We start from the raw sequence: 18,727 nt of genomic DNA on the forward strand, positions 1-18,727 counted from the left end.
AACTTCCAAATCAGTTTAGTTTGATCCGTTCACACTTCTGAAGTATTTTCCTATACACTCTATAAATAATCTGATGCCATCAGAATCAGTCTATAATTCTCCACAGTCTAAAATACATGATTTGTTATATATCTATTATACAGGAATGTTTACATAGAAATAATTTGACATGTATCTGCAGTTACCATATGGAAGCAGTTTGAGCATTCTTGATGAAGAACAGTGGACAATTCAAGCTTACAAGGATCAAATTAGTAATACAAAACTGTTTATAAAGCTGATTACTTACTGGCATTACTTAGAGTTATTCATATTATTACAAGGGGCCTTGCAGATAATACATAGCTATATACTGTAGCACACAATGGAGTTGATTCACAAAACTTACAGTATCTCACAAATTATTCCACCTTCTCCGCATAAAACCTTCTAAACAGGTAACAATGGAAAAATGACAAGAATGGAAACAATTAAGTAAAGATAGGAACAATTTATTTTGAGTGTTTCCCTTGCTTAGAAAGTACTGAAAATGTATTTTATAGATAAGTTGAGAGATAAGTAAAGGTGCGTACACACGTCCAACTTTACGCCTGTTCATTTGATCAACTTGAAGTGCAAACAACAAGTTGTTCAAATGTCACGTACATTCTAAATGACAAAGCAGCTGATATGCTAATTTACCTAATTTACATGTCGTTTAACCAACTTGATAATGGACAATGGACTGGATAGAACAATGGACTAGATTAAACGACTGATCAAACAACTGTATGTTTGAACGTCTTTTAGTTGAACAAACGACTAGAAGTCGTTTGTACACATGTATGGACCTAACAGTCGTTTGAATGACAGTTGTTATAACGGATCCGCCAAGTGGATCGGGCAAACCGGCTGTTATCAGTCGCTCGACAACACGTACTCACATCCAACTTGTCAAAGTTGTCAAAAAAGTTGGACGTGTGTATGTACCTTTAGGAGAGAATTCATGAGATTTTTTTTTACACCACTAGTGTAAAATGTAAACATTGATGAAACAGCAACGCTCTGTCAATAGGAATTTGCAGTCTTATGCCTGGTAAATTTTCAAATTGCATGTAAAAAAAAATGATAACAAATACGTTTGCCCCTATGTAAAATGCTCTCTAAATTACTTTTTTTCCTTTGGCACTTGTCACCAATGCAAGTCAATGGAGCAGTTTCCATTGCTTGCTAATTTTGCAATTCGATGCGGTGCGACCCAGAAAAAGGATCGGATGCATGCTGCAGCATGCTATCCGATTGTCTTTGGGAATAAAAGATAGCCGCAACCGGACTTCCAGAAGTAGACTCGAAATACCTGCGGCGTAATGCGATGATCACATCCTATCGCTAGTGGAAGTGGGTCGATAAGAAAATGGGGGATAAGAAAATCTTGAGACTCCTCCATAAGGAGATGGACTAGTCCAAAACCAGTCAGGTTTGTCAGATTTTTACTACTTTCTATGACAGCAACATAGAAAAAATATAACTTATAGTACATCTTACTATGGAAAAATTGTACGTTATGTGTATGTATTTAGTATTTGCGGAAGTCAATCTCCCTGTGTCCCCCCCTTGGCCATTGAAGCTATCCATCAGCCTATGAATTCCAAAGGAAAGAATGGGATTTAGTACTTACTTTTTCACCAAATGTAACCTTGTGATTATGTATTCCTTCAATATATTCTCAGTTTGAACTGTGCAGATCAGTGAAAGTTAATTTCTCTATGGCTTGCTGCACTTTATACATTTCTTCTCATACTGCTTTCATGAATGGGCCTGTCTGTGTGAAGATAACGGAATTCTATTAATATGCAGGATCCGGTTTTTAAATAGTGACGCAACACAGCTCTGTCCTGCCCAACAAGCCATTTATAATGCACTTGTTTGGCACAGGAAGGTGCATGCAGGCTGGAGAGGCTTCTGGCAGCTGTTGTTTACTCTGCACCTGTTAAGCAGCACCTGTGTATGAATCACTAGCAAGGGCGCTGAATCTTGTTAGTATTATGGAAACGGATGATTTTCTATCATTGCCAGGCTCTGTCCTTGTCTCCAGAGATAACGGTAAGACTTCTTCCTCTGCTGCTTGTGCCCATCACCAAGTGGCAATGGCAACTGTTCCCAGGCCCACCAGTTCTGAGCAGCAGTTATGTCTTCAAGTGATTGAGGGTTATTAAGGGTGATTAGTTGCACATTAGGGAAGATTGATGGCTTTTAAAACCTATGTGAGAGTTTAGACACTGGCTTTCCAAAGACTGTATAAACAGTGCTCTCTGTGGCGTTTGGCTCCTGTCCAACTGCTCGCTGCATTTTTAAGCATTTTCTTTTCACAGAACATTTTCCACTTAAGCTACTCAAGCTGCACCAGCTTGATAACAAATGCAGAACCGATATTATATGATTTTGTTTCTCTAATGATAAAATCAAGGCAAATTATATCTTGATGAGAAGCTGTCAGGCTGAGGGCTACGCTCACATGAGACACGTTGTTATGCGCACGCGTTATAGCACACACTTATTGGAATAAGTAATGCGCCAGTTATAGCACATGTGGTAAAATAATAAGGGTGGTAAATTCAGAAGTGTGTGTGCTTTGTCCAGAAAAGTGCAGCATGCTCTACATCGGGAAGACAGAATCCATTTTAAGGTGAATATATGACCCCACCTATAGAACAATATGGGTAGGGCATTTACATGTGTCAATATGCATTGTGTTATTGTGCAACGCACATAGGGCTTGATACACTAAGACAAATAACATGCCTTATCAGAGTTAACACGCCTTATCAGAGTAGCATAACGAGTACTACGAACGTATGCCTGCTTATTGGCAATGACGAGAGATCCACTCGTCCTGCCCTGATCCTCTGCGGGTCCAATCACTTTAAAGGACATTATCCCCGCACTTTGATTGTCCCAATAGGCTGCCAGTCAAGTGACAGGCAGCCTATTGGGCCAATCAAAGTGTGGGGATAATGTCCTTTAACTTCTTGCCGATGGGCCTGGACACGGCGGCAGCCCCAGGACCGCCTAAGGGCGATTAGCGTAAGATCCTTGGGGACTGTTTTTCAGGAGATTGCACGCGCTAATGTGTGCGCATCTCCGCTTGGGAGGCAGAGCTCTTCTCCACCTACAGCCTCCCAGCCGCTAGGAGACTGTTAGACGGCGAAAACGCCGTCTAGCTTGTAAAGCGCTGCGATCCACGGCAGCGCTGCGATCCACGGCAGCACTGTACGGGGGACAGCCGTGTGACACGGTTGTCCCCTCTGTGGGCTAGGAGGTGATCCGCTGTCATAGGCTGAATCCTATGACGGCCAATCACAGTGATTGGCTGGCGGTGGGAGGGAGGGACTAGGAGAAAAAAAAATAGGACATTTATTAGTAAAAAAAAATAAATAAATATTTACAAAAAAAGAAATAAATAAACATTGGGAGGGCGATCAGACCCCACCAACAGAAAGCTCTGTTGATGGGGAGAAAAGGGGGGTAGGGAATCACTTGTGTGCTGACTTGTGCGGCCCTGCAGCGAGCCCTTAAAGCTGCAGTGGCCAATTTATTGAAAAATGGCCTGGTGTTTAGGATGGTTTAATACTGTGGTCCTCAAGTGGTTAAAGTGATTGGACCCGCAGGGGTTCAGGGCAGGACGAGTGGAGCTCTCGTCACTGCCAATTAGCAGGCATACATTTGTAGCGCGCGCTATGCTACTCTGATAAGGGATGTTAACTCTGATAAGGTGTGTTAACTTTGATAAGGCATGCTATTTGTCTTAGTGAATCAAGCCCATAATAGGAAGACCTTTAGAAGTACCTACAGTCAAAAGCCTTGTCCCACTTCCAGTTCATACTTAGCGCTTTTTCAGTGGATACTTTCACACTGCAGCATTTGCAATTTTGATTAATCACAAACGTGCTGCATGATGCAGCGTCTTTGGGGCAATTGTACTGTGATTCTTGTTCTAATGAAAGGGAATCACAAGCGTAAATTGCATTGAATTGCGGGATTTTACTAGCTGAAACGCGATCGCGGACCGCAAGCGGCAGCAAGCGCCAAGTGAGAACTAACCCTCAGTCTAAATAGCTGTCTGATAGAAGCTGCCACTGTTGGATTCAGGAGTTACATTCTAGTTTCAGGCAGTCACTTCAATGTTCTGGAGCTGCAATAGCTGTTCAATTCAGTGGTGGCAACCTCCATGAAACAGGCATGCATACAAAAAAGGGTGTCTAGGAAATTTCGGCGCCTAAAATCCTGAAAGTATAATATCAGAAAATGTATAGATATTCTAAGATTTCAGTGCAAATGGCAATACTAAACTATCAGTAAAAAAATACCAATATTTTACTACAGCAATATGCAACCCTTATTCTCAGCAGGTTGTGCTCCTGGGCTTATTTTTTTGTCGTCAATCATCACATTGAAGGGAAAACACTCTTTTGTTAAAAAAATAAAATAAGTAAATTGGCACACTTCAGAGAGGCCTACTACTAATCAGCCAAATGTGGAAGAGGCCCCTCCCATATTTTCTCCATTCTATGAGAATTGCCACGGCCTGGGGTTCATCTGCCATTGGTCATATAACAGCTGTGGCCACCATAATCCCGCTTTCCCATAAGTTTATAGACACCATGGCTCTGCTTGCCCACAGTCAGTGTGGTTACCATGACACTTTGCCTGCCTTCATAGCAATAATTCCATTTCCCCCATGCAGAATGGCATAAGGAAGCAGGTGTCGTCATAAATTCCTTTCTCAGCACACAATGCTGTGCCTGTTATACCATCCTTCTCATTCTGCTGGCAGAACCTTTTTACATCTCCCACAAACTATGCCTATATGTGATGGTTAAAGATCACCAATAGGAGATTGGTGCGAGGAGAGAAAGGCAGGCAGAAGAGGGACTGCAACACATGCCAAGACAACAAATATTCGCTGCGGCATAAAATCAAAACCGCGCACAGAATTCGAAAAATTATCCACGTAAAGCCACCAGTGTTTTATGCATACACAAGTGTGGCACAGTGGCGTAGCAATAGGGAATGCAGAGGTTCCGACCACACAGGGCCCTCGGGCTAGAAGGGCCCTGCCTCAACAGTATTGGCTCTCTATTGGTCCTGTGCTGGTAACAGGGCCAGCGCTACCATTAAGACAAAGGAGACAGCTGCCCCAGGGCCCCGGAGCTTGTAGGGGCACCCAGTGGCTACAAGAGGAAAAAAAAAATTATCAAATCGGCCTTATAGTTTTTGAGAAAATCGATTTTAAAGTTTCAAAGGGAAAAAAAAACACATTTAAAAACCTGCCGACTTTAATGGTTAATAGCAAATCCACCTTAAATGCTAGAAATCCTAAATTTGCAGGATATGTTAAGGAGATCATTAGGAATAAGAGGAAAAAACAATTGTTCAAAAAGACCTTATAGTTTTTGAGAAAATCGATTTGAAAGTTTAGAAGGAAAAAAGTATAGTTTTAAATGCGGTAAATGTAACTTTTAGTAGCAAACCTAAGGGCCCTTTTCCACCTGCAGTCGCAAAACCGGCGATTCCCCGACGTTTTGCGATGCACTGCATAGCAAAATCGCGGCAAATATCGCTCCGCTTCGCGTTCGGGTAAAAAACAAATCGCGGTAGTGGAAATGACCTACCGCGATTCCTATGTTAAAAAGCAAACCGTAGCGATTGTAAAATCGCTAGCGGTTTGCGACTTTGCGATTCAGCCAGCGCAAACGCGCTGGTGGAAAAGGGCCCTTACGGTAGTGTAATTTTACATGCATCAAACGAAAGCGCAATAAATTTCCTGACAGGGTTTCCAGGGGGTCTATACGCAGCCGCAGCGCTTTGGCCAGGGATCGCTATACAGCCGCAATATGGCTGTATGAAGATCCCTGGCATTTTTTCCTATTTTCCCAATTTTTTTTTATGTTTAGAGTGTGGGAATTTTCTTTAAAAAAAAATTATGTGGGGTCCCCTGTCCTGAAACTTTTTAACCCCTTGTACCCCATGCAGGCTGGGATAGCCAGAATGTGGAGCTCTGACCGATTGGGACTTCACACCCTGACTATACCAGCTGCAAAAAAGGTCCCCTAATGCCGATTTTTGTTCCGGTGTATATGTTGGGGGGGGGGGCCCCAGGTTTATTTTGCCCTGGGGCCCCATTGTTGCTTAAACCGGCCCTGGCTGGTAATTATTGATTCTATAGATGTTTTGAATAGTAATGATCATTAACACACTGTTCCCCATCCCCTTCTTGCACCCCTGACACTGTGGTTGCCCTTGGCAGGTTTTGGTGCACCGTGTCCATTGTTATGTATAGAGTGCTTGGGGGGCCCCATTGTAAAACGTGCACTGGGGCCCACAGCTCCTTAGCTATGCCACTGGTGTGGCCTTTCCCCAAATTTTCTTTCTGCTCCTGCAGTCTTTATGAAACTGCTGTTCATTTTGATGTGCATCTTTCATTGCCAGTAATCTGTGGCTGTATGTTTTTCTCACCGTAAGCTCAGTTTTTGTTACACAGAAATGTATTACCAGTGCAATATAAAATTTGCTTGCCCACAAATTCTAGTTTAAACACCCCTCCGTGTTATTTATATTCACTCAGCGGTGTTTTTAGTCAAACTGTCTCTTTACTCGGCTGGCAAGCAGCTGAATGACTAATCCACTACATTTAGATGTATCTTGCTGGATTAGAAAACTCATTTTCGATTAAGGAATATAAATAGAAAATCTTTGTATATCCTGTTTTTTTCAGGCTACTCCAGAAAGCAAACATCTCGCGTTGACGCTCGTTCTCAGAGCCACCACTGGGTGACGGAGCAGCAGTTCTTCTGCTTTAATCCCCTTGTTGTATTAGATGGCGCATAGAAAGCGCTGAGGATGAACATTTCTGTCCTGTATCTCTTGTGTTCCTCCGGAGAGCTGCACACTGCCAGATAATAAGGGTATATTTGACTGGTCTCCTAGCAACGCTCGAGGGGTGATTCCGGCATTTGGGCGATCGGTTATGAGCACAGCCTTTAATATCCCGTCTCGTATTCAGCCTAAGTGTAATTACCATGAGTTCATTAACACAGCATGGCTTGGATGAGGCAGGGATGGAAGCAGGGACGCAGTGTGGAAGTCGTGGTGGGGGTGCAGAAGAGATGAGGCTGCTGGAATTGTGTAGGCTTGAAAGAATGACTTTTATCATCATCTCTTGCTTTTGCCTTGTGATAACTGGTGTTGGTGTAAAAGGATCATCCTATCCACATCAAATAGTTCCATTTTTGATAGAAGCCGAAAAGTTAAGCCGTCTGAAGCTCTATGCAGACAGGAAATGATTGCCACCTTATCTGGCTGTTTGTGGTCTGTACTATTAGGTGCTTTGCCAGAGCGGTGGGGCAGACCCCCACATGGGATTAATGATTTATGGTGAGTCTTTCCCAGCCAATCACTATTGCAGTCCTCTGCACAAAGAGGTTGAACTAGTTGGAGTTGGCGCCAGGTTAGTCTGTCCATTCCCTTCAATGGGGTAATAAAGTGCCATGGCTAGATCTCTGTTTGCTGAGGCCACAGATTTGAGATTACACAGCAGTGTAAAAACCATGGTGGGTTTGGCACTGGTTTCAAGTGATTTCAACAGCAGGGAGTTATGCAAAGGACTTCCTCAATAGGGGAGATTCTTGGATGCTTATTTAATGATTGCAGTTAGAGAGGTGTGTGTGTGGGGGGGGGGGGGGGGGGGAGGGGAAGGGGGTAATATTGCTAGCATTTTGCATTTGTGTATGAAGAACCAATAGGCCAGGGACCCACTGCAAATCACAAAGCGCTATTGCACACGCTAGTGCCTTTTTGTAAGCTATTTCAGGTGTGGTTTCTAGCAATTTAGGTATTATATTGGATCCAAATGCTAACAAAATGTTGCATGTCCTATTTTAAATAGCCCTAATCCTTCTAGTGAGCTAAACACCATAGATTTACATTAGTAAAGCACCAGCAATTGTCTGAGCTCCAAAAACCCACAAAAGTGCTCTAGTGGGTCCCAGGCCTTAGTCATTAGGGAGTTTACATACATTGAGGGGGGGGGGGGGGGATAGATGACTGGTAGGATATGGAGGGCAATTATGATTTTAAAATGGATGGGAGAGAACAATAATGGTGCCCTCTACCCAATCTTTTTTGTCTAATCTTACCATTTCTATGTAAGTCTCCCTTTTACTAAAGATTGTATCATTAGTGTGCACCATTAGAGTAATTGTGGTTTGGTTTTTGGTGATAGTACTTTACACTGTGATGCACTTACTGTTCAAGCACCAAAAGATACAGCGTTAGAGCTGTGAAAGACAAATATGCACCTACACCAAGAGATCCTTTCTCATTCTCATCCCCATTCTCTACTTAGATATAAACATGTCAAACAGCCAAGCAAAGACATGTCTGCATCTGTCATTATGGTTGTCGGATCGTGCTTTGGATGTTCAAAAGTCAAGCAATGTGTATGCAGTTGTACTGGATGTCCCTTGGGCACTCTACAGTGAGGTGTCTGTGCTTCATTTACCATCTGTCACATTCATTATAAGTGGGCCAATTTCTGTCCATTGTATTGCTTTCTCTATTACCAGGAGAACATGGCAGGTGGAATGGAGCATTTATAGGTGGAAGGAAACAACAATGCTACACAGTGGATAGGAATAAAGCCAAACTGTAGATCGTCCTACCGAAATGTTGCTGTAGGGATAGAAGATGACAAAGGGCCACTCAGTCTAGCAGTCTCTCTAGTTTAAAAATTGCTTTTGGTGGAACTGACCACTTCAGAAAATATACCACAAAAGGATTCGCAGGATGATGATCACAATTAATTGATCATTCTTAAAAGTTTTTTTTAATTGTGTCTAGATGTGATCAAGGCTGACCTTTGGTCACAAGAGGCCCTGTGTGCACATTTTGCCATGCAGCCCCCAGCCCTCTGCCGCCTACGCTATACAATCCGACAGGGGTTTTGCTAGGATCCCAAGGTACCTGGGGCAGCTCTGAGCAGTAGAAAAGCAAGCAAATCGGCATTAGTAGCGTCTCACTGACCAACTCTGCTAAGCCATAATGAAGTGGAAATTGGGTGGTGCGCAACAAAAGGTGGATGTAGTTTTGAGAAATTGTGGGTGGGTCTAAATAATAAGCATAATGTGAAAGTATGCAAATCTAGCAACGGTATGACAAGAAATAAAGGGCTTCCCAGCAAATTGTTTAATGGGTCAGAATTTCTGTGTATAAAACCAACAAAGAGACAAATATCTCTTAAAACAGCATTTAAAATGAATTGACAATTACACTGGATCTTTTAGCAATTAGGAATGTTCTTATCAAATAATGTCAAAGTGCTTCAAAAATAAAGGCTGTTTCACACCAAGAGAGCTGTTCTGATCACTTGCGTTTTCCAAACATTTTCAAAACACTGGGAAATGAAAGTTTTTAGTTTTACGCCCTGTTCATACTCTAAACTGCAGAACGCGATTAGCATTGAGATTTTTTTGCGATTTTTCCACGATTGCCAGTGAAAATGCTGCATGCAGGGCGATTGCGATCGGTGAGATATCGCAATCATGACACAATCACCGCAATGTGAGTAATCCCGTAGTATTACTTGTACTGCGGTTCTTTGCTGATTGCTTGTGATCAGCAAAACTCAAAAATGCTGACTGATATGAAGAGATTAGATGTTTGACTGTTTCTAAACTGAATCTTGCAGTTCCTATACCGAGATGTTCTCTGTGTGACATTATCAGTAGTTGTGTATGTGTGTGGATCTGTTCGACTGCCGTTGGCTTTGTGTAGAAGGTGTCAGTCGAGGCAGTTGCTGGCTTTCGTATTTACGACAAAAAGAAAAACTCTTACCAGCACCACTTAAACTATTGTGTGCTACTCTTATAAACCATCCACTGAAAAGTTCTCCTTCCTTCTTTGTGATTTCCATGTGAATGCGAGCGCCGCTCTGACAGCTGTGTAATAATACAGTGCTTCCCATAAGAGGACACAATTATGCGGCAACCTATTGACTTCGGATGACTTTCACCCATTCCACCGACAGGTTTCTCTGCCGCTGAAACTTCTGTAATGCAGCTCAGGAAGAAAAGTTTTTTAAAATGAGCCAGGGAATAACAATAACAGAGCGGAGGATTATGTAAAGAGCAGCCATGACAGGTCTTAGCTGCTCATTTTGATGGCTGGGTGCTTGAATGCACCTGTTTATGTATAATTAAAGGTTGTGTGAGAGCATGCGGCCTCTGAAGAGAGCTTTGATTGGTCACTACAGCAGCTCATATTCATTCAGTGATTTTACAGCTTGAGTTAAGGTGCCCATACACTCGTCAGATTGGCAACAGATAGATAAGAAATGCATCTGATGATCTATCTGATGCGTTTTTAGAACATTTTTTACCAGGATAGAATTCCAATAGATTTCAGTTTGAAATCTATTGAAATTCGATCTGATGGCATTTTTTTGCCATCAGATTTCCATTAAGGCCAATGCAAACTGATAAGCAATCTCATCAGATCGACCTAAATTTTCTACCCTGCAAGTTCGATGGAAATCCATCGAAATCGATCGAAATCGGCCGTCGATCGGTCGATTGGCCAACCGATTTGCAATCGATTGATCGATCGATCGATCGGGATCGATCGGTCGGCCAGAAAATCGGCTGAGTGTATGGGCTGCTATAACCTATTCTGAACACGCTGTGTCTGAACAGGCTTGTACCTCCAGCACATCGTTCCATCCTGGTTATTTTTAGCTCTCCGCTTACACAGTGTATTCTGAAGAGCTCGCAGGCAGTACAACTCAAGTCTAGTGGGGTGGGTGGGTGGATGGATTAACAAATCAACCACTAATTTTCAAATTGCTAATTGCCACCTATTTGTACTAAGACAAATGGGTTCCTTTTTTTATCAAATTGCAGTGTTACTTTCTCATCAGGCCGCTTTTTCTCCAGCTACCAGATCTGCTGCTGGTGAATCAGTACATAGAAATTTATATTCACGTTTTGTAATTCTGTCTTTTTTCGCTAGAAGGACAGTCATAAAAATTGGCAGCTTTATAAGAACTTTCTCATGCAGAATTAACATCTAACGCACCTCAGGCAGAATTAATGTTACAAAATAAGCTTTTACTTTTTAAGTTAACGGAGTCAGGAAAGAGTTTTGTAGCCAACTGTACATTCCCACACATCAGTCAGCCTTTATAAGCGTGTCATTCGAATTGTTAGTCATCCGTAGCATTTATTTTGAGTAATGAATGGTGTAAGCTGAGCTCGCTTACATTTGTCCCACAAATGGTGGCTGTCCACTCTTGCTTGTCGTTGCTTTATTAGTAAAGGTCTATCAGTAGTGTTGTGTTCCATGTTAGCCATGACCTAAAGGAAAAACTTTGGAATAATGTTAACTTCTGGAAGGAGAGTCATGGCTGGGCTTCTTCTGACCACCCCTGCCAATGAGGAGGACAAGGTAGGGAGTCATGGCTGGACTTCTAATGACCACCTCTGCCAATCAGGAGGAAGTTGTAGGGAGTCATGGCTGGGCTTCCACTTACCACCTCTGCTAATCAGGTGGACATGGTGAGGAGTCACAGCTGGGCTTCCACTGACCACCTCTGCTAATCAGGTAGACATGGTGAGGAGTCACAGCTGGGCTTCCACTGACCACCCCTGCCATTCAGGAGGAAATGGTAGGGAGTCATGGCTGGGCTTCCACTGACCACCTCTGCTAATCAGGTGGACGTGGTGAGGAGTCACAGCTGGGCTTCCACTAACCACCCCTGCCAATCAGGAGGATGTGGTACAGAGTCATGGCTGGGTTTACACTGACTATTTCTGCCAATCAGAAGGACATAATACAGAGTCACAGCTGGACTTCCACTGACCACCTCTGCCAATCAGGAGGACATGGTAGGGAGCCATGGTTGGTCTTCCATTGACCACAAATGCCAATCAGGAGGACATGGTAGGGAGTCATAGCTGGTCTTCCATTGACCACAAATGCCAATCAGGAGGACATGGTAGGGAGTCATAGCTGGTCTTCCATTGACCACAAATGCCAATTAGGAGGACATGGTAAGGAGTCATGGCTGGGCTTCCACTGAACACTCCTGCAGTCACATAAATTAGCAGTTATGTGACTGTAGTCATATGTAGCACCCACAGTTAAATGTTTTAATTATGATTATTAATAATCATATAAGATGTCCGGGATTTGAAAAATGAATTGTTGCTGTAAATGAATACATGCAGCAGCATAATCTTTAATTCAGTAACCTTTTAGAAATCTTTGCTATATTCTGGTTGGAAGAATAAACATCTTGCCCTTTTTTGTGTTTTGCAGATTGTGGTTCAGGTATTGCCGGCTCAGGGTCTGGAGAGGATAGTGAATGTGAACAAGATCGCTGCAGACGCTACGGTGGCTCATGGGATGAAGATGCAGAGGATGATCGCTGTATCTGTGATTTCACCTGCCATGCTGTGCTGCGCAACCAGGTAATGAATAAACATTATCATATGCCTGACAATAAGCCAACGTATTGTGGCATTTAAGTATATTCATCCACTTCGGATAGTGTGTTCAAAGGGTTAATACACCCCAAACTGATACTGCCATTTTTAGTGGATGTTAAGGAGTAAAAATCCTACTATTTCCCATGCATGTAAAGTTCATGCACTATAGATAACATTGACTTAATGTGCTGATAATTTCAATCATGTAAGCTTGTAGCTGCCATTGCTGACCTCCTTCTGAAAATGAAAGTTGTGTGGCTGTAAAACTGACTCTTTGGTTATTACATATTATGTGTGGCTCACCCAAGAGTAAGAAGATTAGACTTGCTTCTTCCAGGTGAGTGATTAACTTATATTATTGCCAAAGGATGACCGGGAAAACTATCATTTTTAAAGCGGAACTGAAAACTGATTAAAATATAAGAGTTTTACTTACCTGGGGCTTCTGCCAGCCCCCTGCAGCCGACCCTCGCAGTCCTGGACCAATCCTCGGTTCCCCCGCCGCAGTTAATTTTTTTTCCGTAATGCAGGTCGACTTCTAAGTCGACCTCCATTGTGCCCTGGCCATGCGGATCCTAGTACGCCTTCCTGTAGCCAGGAGCGCCCTGTGCAAGTGTAGTACAAGAAAATCTCTACTGCGTCTGTGCAGTACGCGTGTGGCTATGGAAAATTGAACGAGGAGACGTGCAGCCAGGGCTACGTAGGTGCAGTTCCCCCTCGAACTGCGCAAAGTGAAAGTGAGTGGCTGCGTTGAAGCAGGTCAGCTGCAGGGGGCTGGCAGAAGCCCCAGGTGAGTGAAACTCTTATTTTTTTTAATCAGTTTTCAGTTACGTTTTAAGTGGGAGGTCAGCAGTGACAGCTTCTATATTTCTGTCATGATAGGTTAGTGTTGAAGGACAACTGAAGAGAAGAATATGAAGACTGCCATATTTATTTTTTCCTTTTAAACAATACCAATTGCCTGGCAACCCACCTGCTCTATTTGGCTGCAGTAATATCTGAATAACACCAAAAACAAGTATATGCAGCTAATCTTGCCAGATCTGATATTAATATCAGAAACATGATCTGCATATGCTTGTTCAGGGTCTATTGCTAAAAGTATTAGAGGCAGAGGATCAGCAGGACTGCCAGGTAACTGGTATTGCTTAAAAGGAAATAAATATGGCAACCTCCATAGCCCTCTTGCTACAGTTGTCCTTTTGGCCGGTTTCACACTACTAGCCAGCGTTAGCACATCACACTGCAACACCAAAAAAACAGCCTTCAGGGATTTCCACGTTAATACGCGATAATCAACGCATTTTATTCATCGCTAGTAATGTACCCAGTGATTATTTTTGAGCTGTGTCTGATCTGCACATGTAGAAGGAGTTTCACCACTGCCAGGGAATGTTTACATTCCTCTCTTGCTACAATTAATTAAACACAAGATAATGTTATCACCTATTAGGCACACAGCACCATCCTCGCACTCCCTGTAGACCCTGTTCTGCTCAGCCATAATGTTGGACTGAGCAGAACATCGATTATGGGGTGGGAGTTACAGTTCCCCCTCCTCTCTGCCATCCTTAGGAACGCCCCCTCCACTTACTGCTTATGGTTCTGATATGCTGTACTGCACACAGTGCACAGGGGAGATGCAACGTGTGCGGGTTTGTGGAGATTGAGCTCATAATCTCCACAACAAGAGGTGACATTCCTAAGGAAGGACCAAGAAGAGGAGAACTGCCACTTCCTCCCCACTCATAATCAACATTCTGCTCAGTCCAATATTATGGCTGAGCAAAGCGGGGACTTCAGGGGGTGCTTGAGTGGGAGGATGGTGCTGTGACATATGTCACAGCACCACATATAAAAGAGAATTAAAAGTATGTTGAGAAAAACCCAGTTCATGGGTACTTTAAATATCACAGAGTATCTTTAGAACTGTACTTGAAGTTGGCTTTTTGTGAGAAAAACAAAATGTCTCATCCATTGTTTTGCTGCAGGTGTGCGGTTCTGATGGTGCTACTTATTCTAATGAGTGTGAACTCAAGAAAACTCGCTGCGAGAGGCGGCAGGACATGTTCGTTGTCGCACAAGGTCCCTGCAAAGGTGAGAGACAGGCTTATTATAACTACAGTTCCCACTAATCCCTTTCCTACTGGGAACGACTTTTATCCCCACGTGATTTCCTCTGATCTGCGATAAGATCTCTGACCATTTACAAGGTTTGCAAATTCCTGAGCAGAGTCTCTGGGCTCGGAAATCACTACAGGATTTGGATTATTGTCATGCAGCTGACAAATGACAGTAAGCAGATGAGAGTCTTATGTGGCCGAGAAATCTTTAACTATAAAATGTAATATTTAACTGCACAGGAGGAGGAAAGTCTTGGGGCCACCTGAACTCTCATGTTGTCTTGGACCATTTAACATTGACTGGAATGTCTATTTCAAATGGAGAATCAATATTAGAATATCATCAGGGAATGAACTGTGTAGTTTGCGAATACTGCAAATTGTTTTAATGATATTTCCAGGTTTGTTTGGGGAATGTACGGCCCTCATTGAAGGTCAGAATGTATTATTGGTATTTGGCAGAGCAACAAAATGTTTTGCTTTATGGCGCCCTGGTTGTGTTCTTGTCCTGCCATAGTAAATCCGTCTCTGCAGTTTTTACTCCTCTTCCTCCTTCTTTTAGTGTCCATTCCCAGTTTTTAAGCACAGTGTTTTATATATTTTCCTTGTTTATTGTTCTTTTCTTTCTTTCTTCTTTATCTACATCTCACATTTTTTTTTTAATAGTTGAGATAAAATGTTTGGAGTTCCTAAAATGTTCTAAGACTTTTCCAGGGAAATGTATGAAATGTCCTTCAATCACATAAATTCTTCTTGGACGGGACTGCAGTTTACCCCCTTATTTGTCTACTTATTTACCCTGCCTTACGCCACACTTAACCCTTTCATTGATATGACAACAACTCTAAAATTAACACCCTCTCTGTCTGCACACCTACTCTGTATTAAAAAAATAAATAAAAAATAATTATTGAAATGAAGAACTAAAATCTTCATTTATTGTACAATAAAGCTGGTGTGCAGTACATAACACAACCAATAACTGACTATGCGGTTGATTCATTATAACAAATAGCGTGCCTTATCAGAGTTAACATGCCTTATCAGAGTTAACATGCCTTAAAGGGTTAATGTGCCTTATCAGAGTTAGCATGTCTTATCAGAGTTAGCGTGCTTTATCAGAGTAGCATAGCGAGCGCTACGAACTTATGCCTGCTAATTGGCCATGACAAGAGCGCCACTCGTCCTGCCCTGAGCCCATGCGGGTCCAATCACTTTAAATGACATAATCCCTGCACTTTGATTGGCCCAATAGGCTGCCTGTCACTTGACAGGAAACTTGACAGACAGCCTATTGGGCCAATCAAAGTGTGGGGATAATGTCCTTTAAAGTGATTGGACCTGCAGGGGTTCAGGGCACGACGAGTGGAGCTCTCGTCACTGCCAATTAGCAGGCATAAGTTCGTAGCACTCGCTATGCTACTCTGATAAGGCACAATAACGCTGATAAGGCGCATTAACTCTGATATGTTTGTATGTGTTTTGATGAACAGATGGGTGATAAAAAGTAATTTCTCATATTCTTCAAAGGGCAACAGAGATCCCTGGGAAATAGGAGTAGTGGTGGGTCTAACCCAGTGATCTTCAAACGTGGCTCTCCAGGAACTACAAGTCCCACAATGCATTCGCCTTTATGAATCATGACTGTGGCTCTCAGACTCCTGCAATGCATTGTGGGACTTGTAGTTTCTTAACAGCTGGAGAGCTAAGTTTGCAGATCACTGGGCTAACCCATCTTTTAGTGGTAAAGTTACAATCTGTGTTACTTCATTAGCCCGCAGTGCTGTTGCAGATATGGATCTTTTGGATGTGCAATTTTCAATGAAGATGATCTGATCATATTTTGTTTAGGTTCATCATATGCTCAGGTTCTGTTAAAGTTTGAGACAGGTTTGCTTTAATGAAATCCAGCATTATTTGTGCCTGGCATCCCGGATTTTGCATATCTGCAAATATGTCTTTGTGTTAGCTTGCATTTGCATATAATAATGTCTCCTTTTTAGATCTTTCCTGCACACGGACGGTTTGGGTGAGATTAGCTCATTAAAATTTATGATGTGTTTTCAGTCAATTGGTAGCTGTGTGCCAATAATTTGCTAGGTCAAAATTATCAGCTAGCTCTAACCTCTGGTGCTGCTAAGCTGCTCCTGTTAATGGAAACACTTTTACTACAGAACAGAGAGTTCATTTTGTACAAGGAAAAACTTTTTTTTCCGTTAAACTAAAAGTGTTTTTACTTTTTTTCATTTTTAGACAATAATATGTTTCAGCTAGACCGGGATGTTAAATATGCATGTTATAATACAGAAAAGACTGTTCTTAGCACTCTCATATGACTGAATTGTAGATCTGGAGAAAAGAGATCTAGCATAATATTACCCACCGTATAATTTAAAAAAATAACTCTGCACAGACACTAACCTAGCTAATGAAAAAGTCAGTATTAATCCAGAATTCATTACATTCTATAAATGTATCTACTCCTACTCTTGCTGGGTAGTATGAATACCTAATATACTTTAATAAGCAAAGTGTGGATGCCATGGCATCCAATCAATTAGCTGCATGGACACAGGAAGTGTGGTCAAATGGAAGCCTACGTTAGACCTGCAACACACTCGTTTGTGCCCCGCAGGACATAATAAACTCCATAACCAATACCAGCAGCTTGTCAAATGTACAGGGGGAGACTGTGATACATGTGCGTGCTCCCTACATCAGGCGATTCCAATAAGCACAGTAGGCATTTGTTTACAGATGGCTAGTGCCGATAAGGCAGCTTAATACCTACATACCTAAGACACCCAAGTCTAAAGCCAGTACCAGCAGTAGCAGTAAACAAAAGGGCGCCTGCGCCAAGTGGACTAATTGGGCGCCGCCGTAGGCGCCAATAGAAAATAGTGGTATTTGGGTGCCGGAGTGGAAATTTGGGCACCCGGTAGACAGTGGGTACTGATACAGCGGCTGCTATATATATATATATATATATGGCTCCCCGGGCACCCAACTAACGTCAGGAAGTGAAAAATAACAAACCCGCTTTCTGGCTCCCTGCACACTGCATGCGATTCTGATTCCGATTTTTAATCGGTTTTTACTTCCGATTTTGATTTTTAATAGTTACTGCATGCTGCGTTTTTTCCTCCGTTTTTCTGTTGATTGTATTCAGGGAAAATCGGAATTGCAAATCGGAAACGGAATCGGAATCGCAAAACAGATTTGCAGTTTGCAGGGAGCCTTAAATCGCTTAGAAAGGCGCTTAGAAAGTGTAGGGTAAGGCAAGTTAAAAAATCGCTAAAAAATTACTCAGCACTTGAAAAAGCGCTGGGCAATTCATAATGTGAACAAAGCCTTATAGTAAAATATTTTACTATTGGCATTACAGGCCGCCCAAATTTCCAGGTGCCTTTATTTAATATATGCGTACCAGCAACCTGTCATATTTATGGGGGGTGAATGGAATACATGTTTGTGCTCACTAGATCAGTGATAAGATCATGGGAAGCAGTATTGTCTTATGTCTGTGACTGAAGGCACACATTCATTATTCTGCCCAGTGTGAAATACTAAAGCACTTGTGGGCAAGTTGTTTCCAGGTTTGTGTAAACAGAACCCGAGGTGAAAGTAATATGGAGGCTGCCATATTTACTTCCTTGGATTAGCCGCATGCTTGTTTCAGGGTAGCAACTCAGACACTACTGATGCCAAAAATCAACAGAACTGTTAGGCAACAGGATTTGTTTATAAGGAAATAAATATGGCAGCCTCCATATCACTCTCAATTTGGGTCCACTTTAATTTTATGCTAGATACATTCAATGCAATTTCCTATCATATCGATGCGTCAGATCTGATCTGCTCCTGATCGATAACGGGATAGATTTAGTGCAGTACTGATCTGAAAATTGATTTCATCATGGGTATCTAGCGTTAGACATCAAAAATTTGACATGGGGTCAGTCTAAACTTACCCAGATATTTAGATTTCCTTGACACTTACCCTAGTAAGGCAGTTTGAAAAATCGTATTGTGCATAAAAAAAAAACGAATGCCACCCATATGAGCACACCAAAAACCAATGTT

At 42.3% G+C, this 18,727-nt stretch overlaps 1 protein-coding gene across 9 annotated transcripts in view; it reads left to right on the forward strand.

The window, feature by feature from the left end:
• The window catches only part of AGRN (agrin), an 803,356-nt gene that overhangs the window by 613,268 nt on the left and 171,361 nt on the right, over positions 1–18,727 (forward strand). For all 9 annotated transcript variants that reach the window (XM_068240729.1, XM_068240733.1, XM_068240730.1 and 6 more), the window contains 2 exons: positions 12,352–12,503; positions 14,513–14,618. In XM_068240729.1, coding sequence (XP_068096830.1) covers positions 12,352–12,503; positions 14,513–14,618 — 258 coding nt within the window. The remainder of the gene's footprint in view (positions 1–12,351; positions 12,504–14,512; positions 14,619–18,727) is intronic.

The sequence above is a fragment of the Hyperolius riggenbachi genome, chromosome 6 (assembly GCF_040937935.1).
Source record: "Hyperolius riggenbachi isolate aHypRig1 chromosome 6, aHypRig1.pri, whole genome shotgun sequence".
Taxonomy (NCBI): Eukaryota; Metazoa; Chordata; class Amphibia; order Anura; family Hyperoliidae; genus Hyperolius; species Hyperolius riggenbachi.